At 39.0% G+C, this 15,610-nt stretch overlaps 1 protein-coding gene across 1 annotated transcript; it reads left to right on the plus strand.

Moving 5' to 3' along the window:
• The first annotated feature begins 1,977 nt into the window (after positions 1-1,977).
• On the plus strand, positions 1,978-9,277 carry COX17 (cytochrome c oxidase copper chaperone COX17). The gene is made up of 3 exons (XM_045785104.2): positions 1,978-2,182; positions 4,086-4,174; positions 9,140-9,277. Exons 1-2 carry the CDS (start codon positions 2,076-2,078, stop codon positions 4,168-4,170), a joined length of 192 nt encoding a protein of 63 aa, XP_045641060.1. The 5' UTR covers positions 1,978-2,075; the 3' UTR covers positions 4,171-4,174; positions 9,140-9,277.
• Positions 9,278-15,610: the final 6,333 nt, after the last annotated feature.

Raw genomic sequence — 15,610 nt, forward strand, 5'->3', positions numbered from 1 at the left:
ACCCCTAAAGTTGGGATGATTATTAAAAAAAGAAGAAAAAAAAAAAGCTATGTTCCACTGTTATCACTACCTTCTATTAATTTCTTAGTTTGACTTTTCACATGTACACCTTTAATGCATCCAGAGTCCCACCTTTTGATGTGGTGTTCAATTTTCTTCCATTTGTTTTCTTTTCCCCATTGATTTGTGCAGCCATGTTTATTCTACATTACCTTTCCAACTGATGTTGATGTTGGTAGTCCAAGAAGAACTGTTTAAATAGCAAGACATTAAACAAGAGTAGTGAACACCTAGTTGAAAGAACTGATAATGGTAGATAAGGGTGATTTTAGGAGAACATAAGGACAATACCTTGTATTTTTAAACATATCAATTCATAATGAAGTAAAAATCATGCTCATTAAAAGTTTTTAGATGATAAAATGGGGATTTTTTTTAATGATTTTTTATTATATTATGTTAGTCACCATACAGTACATCCCCGGTTTCCGATATAAGGCTCGATGATTCATTAGTTGCGTATAACACCCAGTGCACCATGCAATACGTGCCCTCCTTACTACCCATCACCGGTCTATCCCATTCCCCCACCCCCCTCCCCTCTGAGGCCCTCAGTTTGTTTCTCATAGTCCATAGTCTCTCATGCTTCATTCCCCCTTCTGATTACCCCCCCTTTCTTTATCCCTTTCTTCCCCTACTGATCATCCTAGTTCTTATGTTCCATAGATGAGAGAAATCATATGATAGTTGTCTTTCTCTGCTTGACTTATTTCACTTAGCATTATCTCCTCCAGTGCCGTCCATGTTGCAGCAAATGTTGAGAATTCATTCTTTCTGATAGCTGAGTAATAAAATGGGGATGGTTTTATAATTTGGAAAATACACGTGGAGAAATTACTTCTAGGGCGCCTGGGTGGCTCAGTTGGTTAAGGGACTGCCTTTGGCTCAGGTCATGATCCTGGAATTCCAGGATCCAGTCCCATAGCCGCCTCCCTGCTCAGCAGGGAGTCTGCTTCTCCCTCTTACCTCCCCCCTTCTCCTGCTCTCTCTCAAATAAATAAATAAAATCTTTTAAAAAAAGAAATTACTTCTATATAATGCCAGTTCACAGACAAACCAATGGATTCCCTGAGCTAAATCTCTGAAATACAGAAACAAATCTTGTTTAGGTGATACTGAAAGTTTGATTACCCAAAATATCAATCAATAGGCATCTATTTCAACAATGCCTTTAAGTCCTGGTTTAACAAATAAGTTTATTCCCTTTCTCCAACAATTCTCTGCAGGGAAAAAAAAACCAACAACCCACAATTGTAAATAGTAGGCGCCAGTTTACCCATATATCTAATCGAATTCGAGAAATGCCAAGGAAAAGTCGTTTTTCAATTTTATTAACTAGTATGTATGCCCAATGATTGAACAATTCATACTGAAATCAAATCAGCTAGAAAGGGAGCTATAAACACCAATTCGCTATGAATTTAGAGTGTATAGGGTACGGTATGAGTATCAGAATTCCCTCCCACACACTTGTGGATTGCACACGTTCAAATGTCGTTGCTGATCATTTTTAACTTAAAGAGAAAAAGACGGAGGTGGAGGTGGGGATGCGGAGGGAGGAGCAGGCTGATAATACAATAGCAGGAAACATGCGGAACTAATCCGTTACTGGAGGGAACTCTCATTAGTGGTTTCTCTTGTTTAGGGTGAACAAGTCATTTCACCTTCTTGGGGCTTCGGTTTTCCACTGTTGGGCAGAGAGGCTAAGAAATATGAGTTAACGTACTCCTCTCTTCCTTTTCGAGTCGTCCCCAAGTTGATTGACAAACCTATCCCTTTCATCTCCCCTCTCTGCGCCTGGAGGCGCCCTCGCTTTAATACCTCCATTAGCCTCTCCTGCGCAGGCGCCACTTTTTTCCTTCTCTTCCCCCGCCTGATTCCCTCCCGGTCTGAGAGAGGCAGGACTTCCTGTCCCCTGTAGAGCCACTGCCGGAAGTGACTGCAGGCAAATCGTCGTTCGCCAAGCCTGGGAGAGTGTAGCGTGTTAGTGCTAGCTGCTGCTTTAAGCTTCAAAGATGCCAGGTCTGGCGGCCGCAAGCCCTGCCCCATCTGACTCACAGGAGAAGAAGCCGCTGAAGCCCTGCTGCGCCTGCCCGGAGACCAAGAAGGCGCGCGATGCTTGGTCAGTGCGCAAGCGGGGAGGGGGCGGCGGGCAGGCCCCGCGCGCCGCCTTCCGGTGCCTTAGTGCTCTGCTTGGCCTTGGGCTCCCAGTTTTGCGGTGCTGCGCTCTTCTGAGTTACAGGGCCTTGTAGGCTTTGAGTCAGCCGTCACTTGATTGAGCCCCTAGCCCGGCTCGGAGACATGGATGAAGGGTTAGGAGAGAGGTCAGGTTGAACCGGGTTCGCTTCACCCACTCATCCTTTACTGCAAAGGGTTTTTGAGCACCTGTTATGTGTCAAGCACTGCCTTAGGACTACTAAAAACAGAAATAAAGTTGCTACTTAATTTAAAGGAGCTTAAAATTAATGGAGACATATACTAAGATTGCTGTTACCACGTGGTGTGGGTTATGCTAGAAGATTTGGCAAGATCAAAGAGTAAAAGTTTTCTGGTAAAATTTTGACGTGGTAGGACACGATACATTTCTTAAAGTACTGGAGAGTTCTCCTTACTTCTCCCCCCTCTTTGGGTAGCTAAATTAAAAATCAATCTATGACGTTGGTGACACCGCGTTCAGAGTAGTACATCCAAGTTACTATCAACGCACAAAAGCTTTTGTTTGTTCTCATTTTATACAGCCTGTGTTGTGGAACAGATCGCATTAGGGGCAATGCTCAGGAAATGTCAACGTATACCTCTCCCTCCAGCCCCTTTTTGTCCTCATATAAAAAAATAATCAAAAGTGGCATAGTGGGGTTAGTAAGAGTTGTAGGAGCTTAGTGCTTTTTATTAATACTCAGTACTTTACAAATAATACTGTGAAAGGAGGAGTGAAAGACTACAATCTGATACTGAAAATTGCTTTCCTAGTTAGCAGTAAGTGCTTATTGAATCTAAAGATAGTATGTCTTAGTCAAGACTGAGAGCCTGGGATCCAGAGTCAAGGTTCTAATGCTGGTCCACCAGCTTTGTGACCCAGAGCAAATTATTTAAGGTACCTGCCTCCCGTGTCTGTAAGATGGGCCTAATAAAAGTATCTGCCCCTAGGATTACTGTAAGGGTTAATGATAGAAGCCACACAAGTGCCTTGCTAGCAGTTATCTTCATGGGGAGCTCGCTATCTATCCCAAGCGTTCATTCATTTGCAGGCAGCCCTTGAGCTATTGAAGGATGTGTAGGATTTAGATCTTCAAAGAAGGAGAACCTATCCTTCAAACTGTTTTTGTGTCAGTTGCCTCAGACCACTATGCCCAAATACTTATCGTCAGTACTCAGTTTTCTCTTATAATTGAATTTGGCTTAACTTGATCTTTGCTAAAATTACATTTTCAGGCTCTAGAAATAAAACTGTGTGGTCCTAGGTTTTACTTTGTGAATTTTACAAATAAAAAGTTCTTTGATCATCACAAGGGAGGCTCATCAGGCTGCTGTTGGCTGCCAGATCTTGTTGTTTGAATGTTGTTGGGTATTTTATGATTAGGAGATTTATTTAGGTCTATTTGAATGTAGGGCAGAATAAAAAATGTAATTCCTCTGTAATAGGCAAAAAATTAAGTTCTTCTCTCTGTCCTTCATTTAAGGTAAATATTGTATTCGGATGGTTTATTTTATTAGAGAACTGTATTGTTCCTTATTCTCTGCCCCTATTCTTAGATATGACCTAGAGGCAACATTATGCATAATTATTTCTTCTAATTAGATTCTCCCTAAAAACTAGTTATCTGTGGAACATCTTCATGGGCATGGGAATATCACAACAGCCAATAAAAACAAAGCCATTTGGTGTAATAGCATTTTTTTAAAACCCCAGCTACATTCCATCAGACCCATGTTCTCCCTCACTCCATCACTGTCATGCATGCTTATTTACTGTTAATGTGTTTCATGCTTACTTTGTTAGATAACAAGTACATTTTGTTTTATAGCATCATTGAAAAAGGAGAAGAGCACTGTGGACACCTAATCGAGGCCCACAAGGAGTGCATGAGAGCCCTGGGATTTAAGATATGAAATGGTGAGCACGACACTTTCTGATTGGGAAGAGAATACATAGACTTATTGCTTCAGATTTGTGCTTTATAGATTTAGCAGTCATTGGGCAACATTCTATTCAAAAGGTAGTTCACCAGGTTAATCAAAGATGCTTAAGTATCACTTAAAAATAATTTTTAGTTTCTAATATAGGGAGTAAATGATGCTAATAAATTGAGAGGCATTCAGTGGATTTGGGGGAGGGAGAATTTATCTTTCAAAAAAGGGTTTGATAAAAGCCTTTAGAGTTAGAGTCAGAAGGAATAATGGGTTAGGAAGTTCAAAATATTCAGTTGTCTGACTTAAAGGAACTAAAAAGAAAATAGTCTTTATTTCTTGTTTCTGATGTTGTGGGTCGTTAGTAGGGGCTTTTAAATAGGGAGTAAGCAGTACATGGAAGCATTGCTTTCTGCAAAAGAGAAAGGAATTATCACTATTTCTTTTGTACCAGGCTTCTAATACTACTACAACCTCAGACTTTTTTTTTTAAGTATTTATTTATTTATTTATTTATTTGCCACACATAGAGGGAGAGCATACAGGTAGGCAGAGCGGCAGGGAGAGGGAGAAGCAGGCTCCCTGAGGAGCAGAGACCCAGATGTGGAGCTCAAACCCGGGAGCCTGGGATTGTGACCTGAGCTGAAGGCCGACGCTTAACCAACTGAGCCACCCAGGCACCCCAGACAGTTTTTCTTTAAGAACTTTGAATCCAAATTTTAATGCTAAAAGGGACCTTAAATTATACAATAGTACCATAAATAAATGATCTTTTGTTTGGAAGCTCTTTCTTCAGATAGCACCTTAATTCCCTCCCTCACTTCATTCAGGTCTCTGTTCAAAAGTCTCCTTATGAGGCGCTTGGGTGGCTCAGTCAGTTAAGTGTCTGCCTTTAGTCATGATCCTGGGGTCCTGGGATTGAGCCCCACTTCAGGCTCCCTGATCAGTGGGGAGTCTGCTTCTCCTTCTCCCTCTGCCCCTCCCCCCTTGTGCTTTCTCTCTCTCAAATAAATCAATAAAATCTTTTTTAAAAAAGCTTCCTCATTAAAGAAGCTTTGCCTCAACACTCCATCTGAAATAGCATCCCTTCCCCATCACTCTATCCCAGCACTGTCCAGTAGAATTTTCTGTGATAATGAAAATGTTCTGTCCCTTCACTCTCCACTAGGCCATACGTGGAGCCATATGTGACTATTGAGTCCTTGAAATGTGGCTAGTAAAACTAAAGAACTGAATTTTTAGTTTAATTTTAATTTGAATAACCACCTTCAGCTAGTGGCTACCCTATTCTTAACATACTGCTTGCATATTAGGTATTTATTTATTATCTGCATTGCTTTACTCCAAGTAGAATGTAAGCTCTGAGAAAGTAAGAATTTTTTGCTTTACTCACTGTCATATCCCCAGGACCTGTAACCATGCCTGGCACATAGTAGGTGCTGAATAGAATGTTGTTAATTAAATGAATAAATAAATGAGGAACTAAGGCTTATAGGTATGGAATGGCTCTCAAGGTGAGTTAGCAGGATCAGAGTGGAACCTCTGTCTCCAGGCAGACTTCCTTTGTTTTTTGCCCCACTCCCACCCCCCCAACACCCACACCACACTGCCACTTTTAACTTAATAATAGCTGAGAGATAATGCCGAAGTCACATACCAGTATAACTAATAGAAAGCCTGGTTTCTTTCCCTTTCACCTCTCTCCTGCCTCTTTAGAATTTCACGTATGGCTAGTCTTCCTCATTGAGCTATAAAAAAGGATGGATAAGGAACCTGTTCCAAGCTGATAAGAAGTATCACTATGTAGTGGAAAACAGTCTAGGGTGAAAGTCCTGAGGCTTAATTTTGGTTCTCCTGACATCTAGCTTAGCATGTGTTTTACTTCAGCTACATTTAACATTCATCAAGACACTAATCCTCTCTGGGTTTCATTTTTTTAATTCATAAAAAGAGAACCATAATATATTTTGTGATTTTATATATGGTATGGTATATCTACTCTGTGTACATGACATACTTAAATGGCTTTTAGATTTCTTTAAATTCCATGGTGAATTATTTTGTAAAATAAGTAAGTTTGGGTGTATGTGAGGGGGGTGTTCTTTAAAAGTGTAAGTATACCTATTGATTATTTCTAAGACCTGGAATCTTAACATTTGTCATGGTTTCCTTGTTCATAATCTAACTCTCTTCGTATGGTATTGTGTAAACTGTTGGCTAGTGCCACGCCTGTCTTGATAAAAAAGGTGATTTTTAAAAATGCTAATTTTAGGAGCAGCAGAAATTTCTCTTGGACTTCACATGGACCACAAAGGTGCTACAACTGTCGTCATAATTAGCATAAATTCTCAAGGACTAGAAGATATCCTAGTTTTCTTTATATTATTGGGATAGAGAGTGAGAGTGGTTCCTTTGTACTTCGTTTGTGTGTAGAAGAAAATGCAAGAACTTTGGACTTACAAGACCTGATGTTTAACTGGTTGTGTGGTCTTGGGCAAGTCCTTAACTTTCTGAACCTTAGTTTACTTCATAGAGTCATCATGATGATTAAATGACAGGTGTATGAACAGGATTTGTAAACTATCAAAAAGCAGAACGGAATAGCCTATATGTTGGGAATCGTGGGTAGCAGACATTCAGTTGAGGTCTGTTGAATATATGACCTGATTACATATTTTTGAATACTGGTTATGAGAAGAACAATCTGAATCCACATAGGGCCCTTCTTAGAATTCAAATGTCATGTTTTCATTTTCAGCATGATTGTGCTTTTGAAAAGGAACAGGTGTTTGGATTTCCTTTGGTCCCAGGTGTCCTATTTCCCCAACCTCCATTGGGAAATGGACAAACAGTGAAGTAAAAAAAAAAGACTTGTTAGAATGGATAGCTAGTGGAATTAAAACGAGAGTCTAGGTCTTTTGTGTTCTCCAAAACACAGATGCTTTATACTTCATTCCTTGCACTTAATGAGATCTTATTGCAAACATACTCGATTTTAGGACTGCACATCATCTTGATTTTCAGTCCTAAAACTATTATGAATGCAAATTAGAAAGACCTATTGTTGAAATGCGTAGGTATATATATCTCAGTAACCAGGTCACTGGCTGTAAAATCCAGTACTACTGTCTACATTGTTATAAGATAAACCTAACTAAATGGGTATCCTTTAGATTATTATATCACATTTTTCTGAGGATAGCTATAAAGGAAAAATACTTTTGCAGACCTAGATCTTCCCAGTAATGATCACAAAAGTTAATTTTAATTCAAAAACCTTTGTAGATTTTAATGTTATATCCTAAATAAGATAGGTCTTATTGTACCTTGAATTTAGTCCATTGGGACTTAATATAAAAGTAGGCTACATTCAGCCTACCTTGTAATCACCCGAGGACTGTTTTCCAAAATTCACATGCCCTAGGCCTTGATCTGTTCCTGTTGTCGCAGAAACTCCTAGATAATTTTCTCGTGCCCCCTTTAAGAACCATTGGGTTAAGCTGAAGAAGTGGCAGGGATATTGCTAAATATAAACTGCCTAAAGATTTAGTAGTAGCAAAGGCAGAGACTCGAAAACTGCTCCTAAAGAAAAATAGGTGTATGATGGTGGTGATTCTAGACACTTTCTTCTATCTTATGACTTTTTTTTTTTTTTAACTGAAAGAGAAACTAGAGGAACCGAGAACCTGCTTAAAAATGTAAAGAGGAAATGGGAGCTAGTATCTTTCTGACTTTAGGAGTCAGAAGGAACCTTGAGAACTCAGTCTGAGGGCTAAAATCATTGAAAGAAAATGAAAGGACTAGCACTGAACAGTGGGGATACTCAGTATTTACTGTTTAGCAGAATTTAATAGTCGGTTAAAATATGCTGATTTCACACACACACCTGATTATGAAAATATGATCCCAAGAAAATCCAGAAAAAGTGTCATTTCTTGCTATTTGAACATTTATTCATTCAATAGATATTTGTTGTTTAATACCCTGAAAAATGCTAGCGTGAGAAAGACAGGGTCTCTTCTCTCCAGGACTTTACATCCAGATACATAACCAAGAGGTTTACACCCAGAGGCTCTCAGGAGTAGCCCCTTCTGATACATAGTTATCGGCAGAAGAGGTAACAGTACTATGGATTGCTCTCTCTTACAGTATTGAGTGGCTTCATTTCTGCTTATCTTTCCTGCTCAATCCTTTCCTTAAGTGTATTCTTCCTTTGAGCCTTTTAGAAAAGAGAGTTTAGGTGTTTGTATTGTTGATGAGGCTTATCTTTTCTAAACCACATTCAGGGAATAATAGCTAGATGAAGGAAGAAGCGCTTGCATTGGGCTTGCAAGAGTTGTCAGGCCCAAATTACTTACCTTTTTAAGCATTGTTTTCTGTCTTCTGGGATAGGGACTGGGGGTGAGAATGGTCTGGAGAGAAGCCTGGTACTGATTGACTTAGACCAGCAACCGTTATCCTCTACTACTTTCCTTTTTTTGATTTCTAAATGGATTTCAAAAGGGTTGCCCATTTTTTGGCCTGGGGATAAAGTGAGTAACTTTACACGAGAAGTGACTTATATACAGAGCTGACCTTCTGCCTTCCACTTCGTGAATCTTTGCCAAACATACTGGAATCAGCAAGGAGGGGTTTACAAGTCTCTTCTATCCGTAAAAATAAACTGCCCTAGCCTTTTTGGGAAGGTATTTTTTTAGTAAATAAATATATATAGTTTTTAACAAAGGCTTCTGGAGATTAAAAAAATGTCCTGGATTGAACAGTTTCAGTGATGTTTTTTAGTTAGACAAAACTAGAATTTAATAAAACTGTAGGCTTTTATTCTAAACCACAGTTTAGAGTTAATAGTACTTGGCTGAGACATTCATTTCTAGTGGTCTTAATTCCCTAATTCCATAGGTCTGGCATGATGTTTGAAATCTAATTTTCTAATATAAATTTTTTTTTGTAGGTGGTTTACTCTGTGAATGAATAATTCCTGAAGAATGAAGAAGATGCAGTAGTTTTGGGAATTCTTTGAGGAACTTTGATAAATGGAAAAAGTATTTATAATTTATTAAAGAAAAAGGAAAATATCTCTGGTCAGAAATCTTCAGGTGTGTTTCTTTTTGTGTTCCTCACATCCTTACATGACACTTATTTATTTTTCTTAAAGGATATAGTATAAAAAATCTTGTAATATTGATTTCTTCTGTTGTTGTGTCATTCTGGGAACTCTAGATATTCGTTGTAAGGAGAAAGCAGATACTGATCTCAGTCAGTGAAAGTAAGGAAATAACCCTTTACCAATTTAGAATGAGTGTGGTAGCCATATCATCTCATTAAATGTTTTGTTTTTTATTTTTAACTTACTTAAAGGCAAGAACTGGACAAGCCTTCAGTCTTAATATTTTATATCATTATTGTTATTCTTGTTCTCTCTTTTGAGAAAGTTATTTGTTTAGATTTTGGACCACATTCATGTGCCTTGGCTTGGAAGATCTTAACTATTTGGCATAATTAATCTGTGCATGTCTAGTTACATTTTAAGATAAACTAGGATTATTAGTTTAATGCCTACTGGCCAGATAATTGTCTCTTATTGATCACAAGCTGGCCCAGACCAAAGGCTGGACTAGTACAAATAAGTCACCAATGAAATAGCTCAGTGCTCTGCTGTAGTGATACCTGGGGTAGAACATAGAGTGTATTTTACTTACTATACAATCCCATGGTCCTGTTAGCTGCTTATGGGCTAACGAAGCAAGGTCATATTCTGCCCGAAGTAAATTGAGTTTCAAATCTCAACAACAAAAATACTGATGAACGTAAGAGTATATGTAGTGTCCATTCGTCATTCTGTGATGAGAAAATTGCCTCTTTTATAAAATAAAGGAGCTGAATTAAGTTATTCCTTAGGATTCCTTCTAGTTAATTTTAACAGTGTGGCTTTGAAGTATGACAGACTTAGGTTCAACAGGTCACAACCTCTGTCTGTCTGTTTTTCTCATCTGAAAGAGAAAAAGAAAGAAGCAAGGATAGAAGTAATACTTAATGTACAAGATTGTGAGTACTAATTAAAATGGCATATGTACTGTGCATTTGGCACAATATCTAGCATTTAGTGTTAATTAACATTCTCTAATTCTTTGATTCTATACTCGTATTTCCACCTGAATATTTGTTTGGATATAATACTTTAAGGAAGTACTTTATAGCTTTCAGAGAATTCTAGGTAAAGAATAGAATCTTGGATTCCTAAGACAGATAAAACTCAACTTCCCACCAAACACCAGTCCTTGGCAGATGGGCATCCAGATTCTGCTTGAATATGTCCTGGACTACAAAAAGGGGGAAAAAAATCTATAAACTTACCACCCAGTGTTAACATTTGCTGTATGCTGTTCCAGACTTTTCTTATGCATTTATACATGTTTTAAAATAAAAAATGAGGTCATTTTTCTATGCTATATATTTTTAATGAAATCATAATATTACTTTTTCCCCTTGATACATTTTACTAGCCATGAATGTAGTCCTCATAACATGATTTGTATTGGCTATGTATGAATCCATTCTGAGCTTACTATAATTTAACTGATTCCCTATTGTTAGTACATTCATTCATTAAACAAAATGTTTTGCAGAATGCTTGCTATATGTCAGGTACCATTCATGGAATTGAGTATTGGTCTTGAACAGGACATATACCTGATACCTAAATTATTTCTGATTTTGTTGTTGTTGTTTTGTTGGTTGATTTTATGGAAACATGTAAGAGAGAGGAAGAAATCACCTGAAAGCTTACCAGTCTACAATAGGACTACTTTTTGGTGACTTTGCCATTCATCTCTTTCTGCATGTATATACTTTATTTTTACTTTATTTATTTATTTATTTATTTAGGCCATTTCATAATAACACTGCACTGGAAGTTTCCATAGGAAATTCTTTACAAGTCCCTTACTAATCACTTAGCTAAGGATGGGCCAGAGGCTGTGCATGTTTTCAAGGCTTTGGATGAGTACTGCCTGACTGACCTCTAGAAATTGGTTACCCATTTGCACCTTTGTATCTGAGGGTGCCTATTTCCCTAAGTTCTTAGCAAGGTTAATTTTTTCAACCTTTGCCAGTTTGATATGTTCACGTGGTATGTGAAGAAACTAAAGCACCCTTCTTGACATCTGCCATAGTTAAAAATGTATCTCACGAGACCCTCTGCCCACCCTTCCCTAGATCTTAAGCCTTCCCAAAGATTATGCATAACATTTTGGTACTAATAATAGAGATGTTACCATAGTAATTTGAAAAGTGAAAAAGTTCACTTCCTAGTAGGTGACCACCACATTCTGACATACATCTTTGCGAAGCCCTTGCTATTCACAGTAATTCCCAAATTCAACACAAACACATTCCCACCCAGGTCATGATCGCGGGGTCCTGGGATAGAGTCCTGGAGTCTGCTTCTCCCTCTCCCTCTGCCCCTCCCCCCTGCTTGTGCACCCGTGCACACGCTCTCTTCTCTTAAATAAATAAAATATTTAAAGAAAAATAGGGCCATGACCCTAAGCAAGGCCTACTTTAGGATGACTATACATTTCATTGGTCTGATGTGAGGCTGCCGAAAAACCATAATCCCCATTTTACAGGTGACAGGTACTCAAGGAAATCACTGTGGTCAAATAGCTGGTGATCTGGGCTGTGAGTCTTGGTCAGTAGAGTTCAAGCCCAATGTTCTTTCCTTTTTTTTTTTTTTTTTTAAAGATTTTATTTATTTATTTGACAGAGATAGAGACAGCCAGCGAGAGAGAGAACACAAGCAGGGGGAGTGGGAGAGGAAGAAGCAGGCTCGTAGCGGAGGAGCCTGATGTGGGGCTCGATCCCATAACGCCGGGATCACGCCCTGAACCGAAGGCAGACGCTTAACCGCTGTGCCACCCAGGCGCCCCCAATGTTCTTTCCTGTACCAAGTATCTAATATAAACATCACATATTCATAGTTTTAAATTCATTTATTCATTCAGTTCATATTTAGTGAAGGCCTACAAGGAACTGCCCTAGGTGTTGAATATTCATGTGTGAATCAGACATACATCTTGCCCTCGAAGAGATGAGAGGCTATTTGACTCAACATTTTTTTTCCAGGTAAGAAAGTAAACATTTATTTAGAATGAAAAAAAGATAGTAGTTAAGAAAGTAAAAGTATTTTAAAATCCATAAAATAAGTTTTAGTAAGTAACTACTTGACATACATTGATAATTTTCCTACTTTTTTTGCTGCAAAATTTTTTAAATTATTAACATGTAATGTATTATTTGTTTCAGGGGTACAGGTCTGTGATTCATCAGTTTTACACAGTACACAGCACTCAACACATACCCTCCCCAGTGTCCATCACCCAGCCACCCCATCCCTCCCACCCCCCTCCACTCCAGCAACCCTCTGTTTCCTGAGATTAAGAGTCTTAAGTTTTGTCTCCCTCTGGTTTGATCTTATTTCATTTTTTTCCTCTCTTCCCCTATGATCCTCTGCCTTGTTTCTCAAATTCCACATATCAGTGAGAGCATATGATAATTATCTTTCTCTGATTGACTTAGCATTTTGCTTAGCATAATACCCTCTAGTTCCACCCATGTTGTTGCAAATGGCAGGATTTCATTTTTGATGGCTGCGTAGTATTCCATTATAGATCTCTCTATATCTATAGATCACATCTTCTTTATCCATTCATCTGTCGATAGACATCTGGGCTCTTTCCATATTTTGGCTATTATGGACATTGTTGCTATGAATATTGGGGTGCAGGTACCCCTTCAGATTACTACATTCGTATCTTTGGGGTAAATATCCAGTAGTGCAATTGCTGGGGCATAGGGTAACTCTATTTTTAACTTCCTGAGGAACCTGTTTTACTGTTTTCCAGAGTGGCTGCGCCAGCTTGCATTCTCACCAACAGTGTAGGAGGGTTCCCCTTTCTCCACAACCTCGCCAACATCTGTCGTTTCCTGACTTGTTAATTTTAGCCGTCTGTTGGCCATTTGGATGTCTTCTTTGCAGAAATGTCTGTTACGTCTTCTGCCCATTTCTTGATTGGATTATTTGTTCCTTGGGCTCTGAGTTTGTTAAGTTCTTTATAGGTTTTGGATACTAGCCCTTTATCTGATATGTCATTTGCATATATCTTCTCCCATTCTGTTGGTTGTCTTTTGTTTTGTTGAATGTTTTCTATGCTGTGCAGAAGCTTTTTATCTTGATGAAGTCCCAATAGTTCATTTTTGCCCTTGCTTCCCTTGCCTTTGGCAATGTGTCTAGGAAGAAGTTGCTGAGGCTGAGGTCAAAGAGATTGCTGCCCATGTTCTCAAGGATTTTAATGGATTCCTGTCTCACATTTAGGTCTTTCATGCATTTTGAGTCCTTTTTTGTGTATGCTGTAACGAATTGGTCCAGTTTCATTCTTCTGCATGCGGCTGTCCAATTTTCCCAACACCATTTGTTGAAGAGACTATCTTTTTTCCATTGGATATTCTTTCCTGCTTTGTCGGAGATAGTTGACCATGGAATTGAGGGTCGATTTCTGAGTTCTCTATTCTGTTCCATTGATCTATGTGTCTGTTTTTGTGCCAGTACCATACTGTATTTGACTCAACATTTACTCGGGACATAATATATGCTAATTGTATGCTAAGTAGTGAACAAAGATTAAGACACAGTCTTACTATAAGCTTCTCAGAGAGCTTATAATCTAGTAGATATATGTATATAAACTATAAACATAAAAGTTGAATACTCAGTACTATAATGAATATTCCAAGATACTTTCCTAAAAAGAGTGCATGTGTGACTACCCGGGGTTTCTTTCTTTAGCTATCAAAAACTGCTAGCTCTTAGTTCTGTCTGTGTTGATTATGGTGATTTTGAAAGGATGTAAATAGAAAATCCTCATCAAGGGAAACTCATATGATGGGAAATCCAGAGTTAGGGCAAGTTCTAGATGCAATGATGTCAGAGGTTCAATGATCCAAGACTCAAGTTGTTTTCATCTCAGAGCTCTTTCTTCCAGGCCTGATGAAACCATGTACGTTCTCGTTCAAGTCCAGCAGAAGAGAGAAACCATTCACAAGACATGAAATCCCCCCTTTTTTTAAAGTCTGATTGAGACAAATTAGGTTATATGTATTTTTATGGACCGATAATAGTTGCCAAACAGAATGCCTTCTGCTGATTGGTTTAAACAGGACCCCCCACCCCCCGCCTTGGATCCATGTCTAATTATAGTTATCAGCCCAAAACTGGAATTCTGTAACAAAAGGAAGGGGTAAATGGACTTTGAGTAGACAACCAATGTTCCACTAAACCACCTCGTTCACTTAACAACCAAGTCATCCTGAATGGTCAAATTGAGTTTAAAGGAGCGTTTCCTCTCAAGGTTTACTCAAACTTTTGAGAGAAATGTATTAGTAGAACACAATAAGTTGTCTGATGTTAAGTTTTCATAGAATAATCAGCAGATGTTCAGAGAACTGTTTCCTGAAGAGTGGTCCTTCTGGAGATCCTAGGGGAGATCTGGATCTGGAAGCACTCACCTGCAAGTACCGGAACACCCAGCTACAGCACGTAAGCGGTAAGTGAAGCAATAAATGTACTTTACCTCCTGTCGTGAAGTCTGGAGGTTGAAAGCTCCAGATCTGAGACAGTGGCTCAGTAATACTTCAGAGAAGTGTGACTTGTTCTATTTTTCAGCTCTTTATCCTTCTCATCTTTAGGTATATCACATCTCATGGTAGCTCCGAGCATTATATCACTGCACTGGCTGCACTGGTCAAGCCAGGGTAGAAGGTAGCAGGCCTTCTCTCTGTCAGGAAGCCTTTTTCCCAGAAGCTCCCACACACACTTCCTCTTACATCCCGTTAGTCACATGCCCACTCGTAAGGCAGTTGCCATTGAGGGGAATAGGATATCGTGCTTGGCTTTGACCAGTCTTTTTTTTTTTTTTTTTTTTAAAGATTTTATTTATTTATTTGACAGAGATAGAGACAGCCAGCGAGAGAGGGAACACAAGCAGGGGGAGTGGGAGAGGAAGAAGCAGGCTCATAGCAGAGGAGCCTGATGTGGGGCTCGATCCCATAACGCCGGGATCACGCCCTGAGCCGAAGGCAGACGCTTAACCGCTGTGCCACCCAGGCGCCCCGGCTTTGACCAGTCTTATTTCAGGCTCTGGCAACTGAGGGAGAAGCCCACCTTCCTTAACATATTGCCCAAGCAAAATCACAGTTCCGTAAACTAAGGAATGAGGAAAGGCTACAGGATTGACAAACAGTAGTATCTAGCTAAGGTCAACTTAGCAGTGTGTCCAAAGCCTAGATCATGCCTCTGTTCTATTTTAATAGATATTAGGAAAGGATTAATTTCAAGCTCAGTGTTTTTCAAACTATATGTGGTTTA

Source organism: Ursus americanus, chromosome 4 (assembly GCF_024610735.1).
Source record: "Ursus americanus isolate L20-20 chromosome 4, mUrsAme1.1.p, whole genome shotgun sequence".
NCBI lineage: Eukaryota > Metazoa > Chordata > Mammalia > Carnivora > Ursidae > Ursus > Ursus americanus.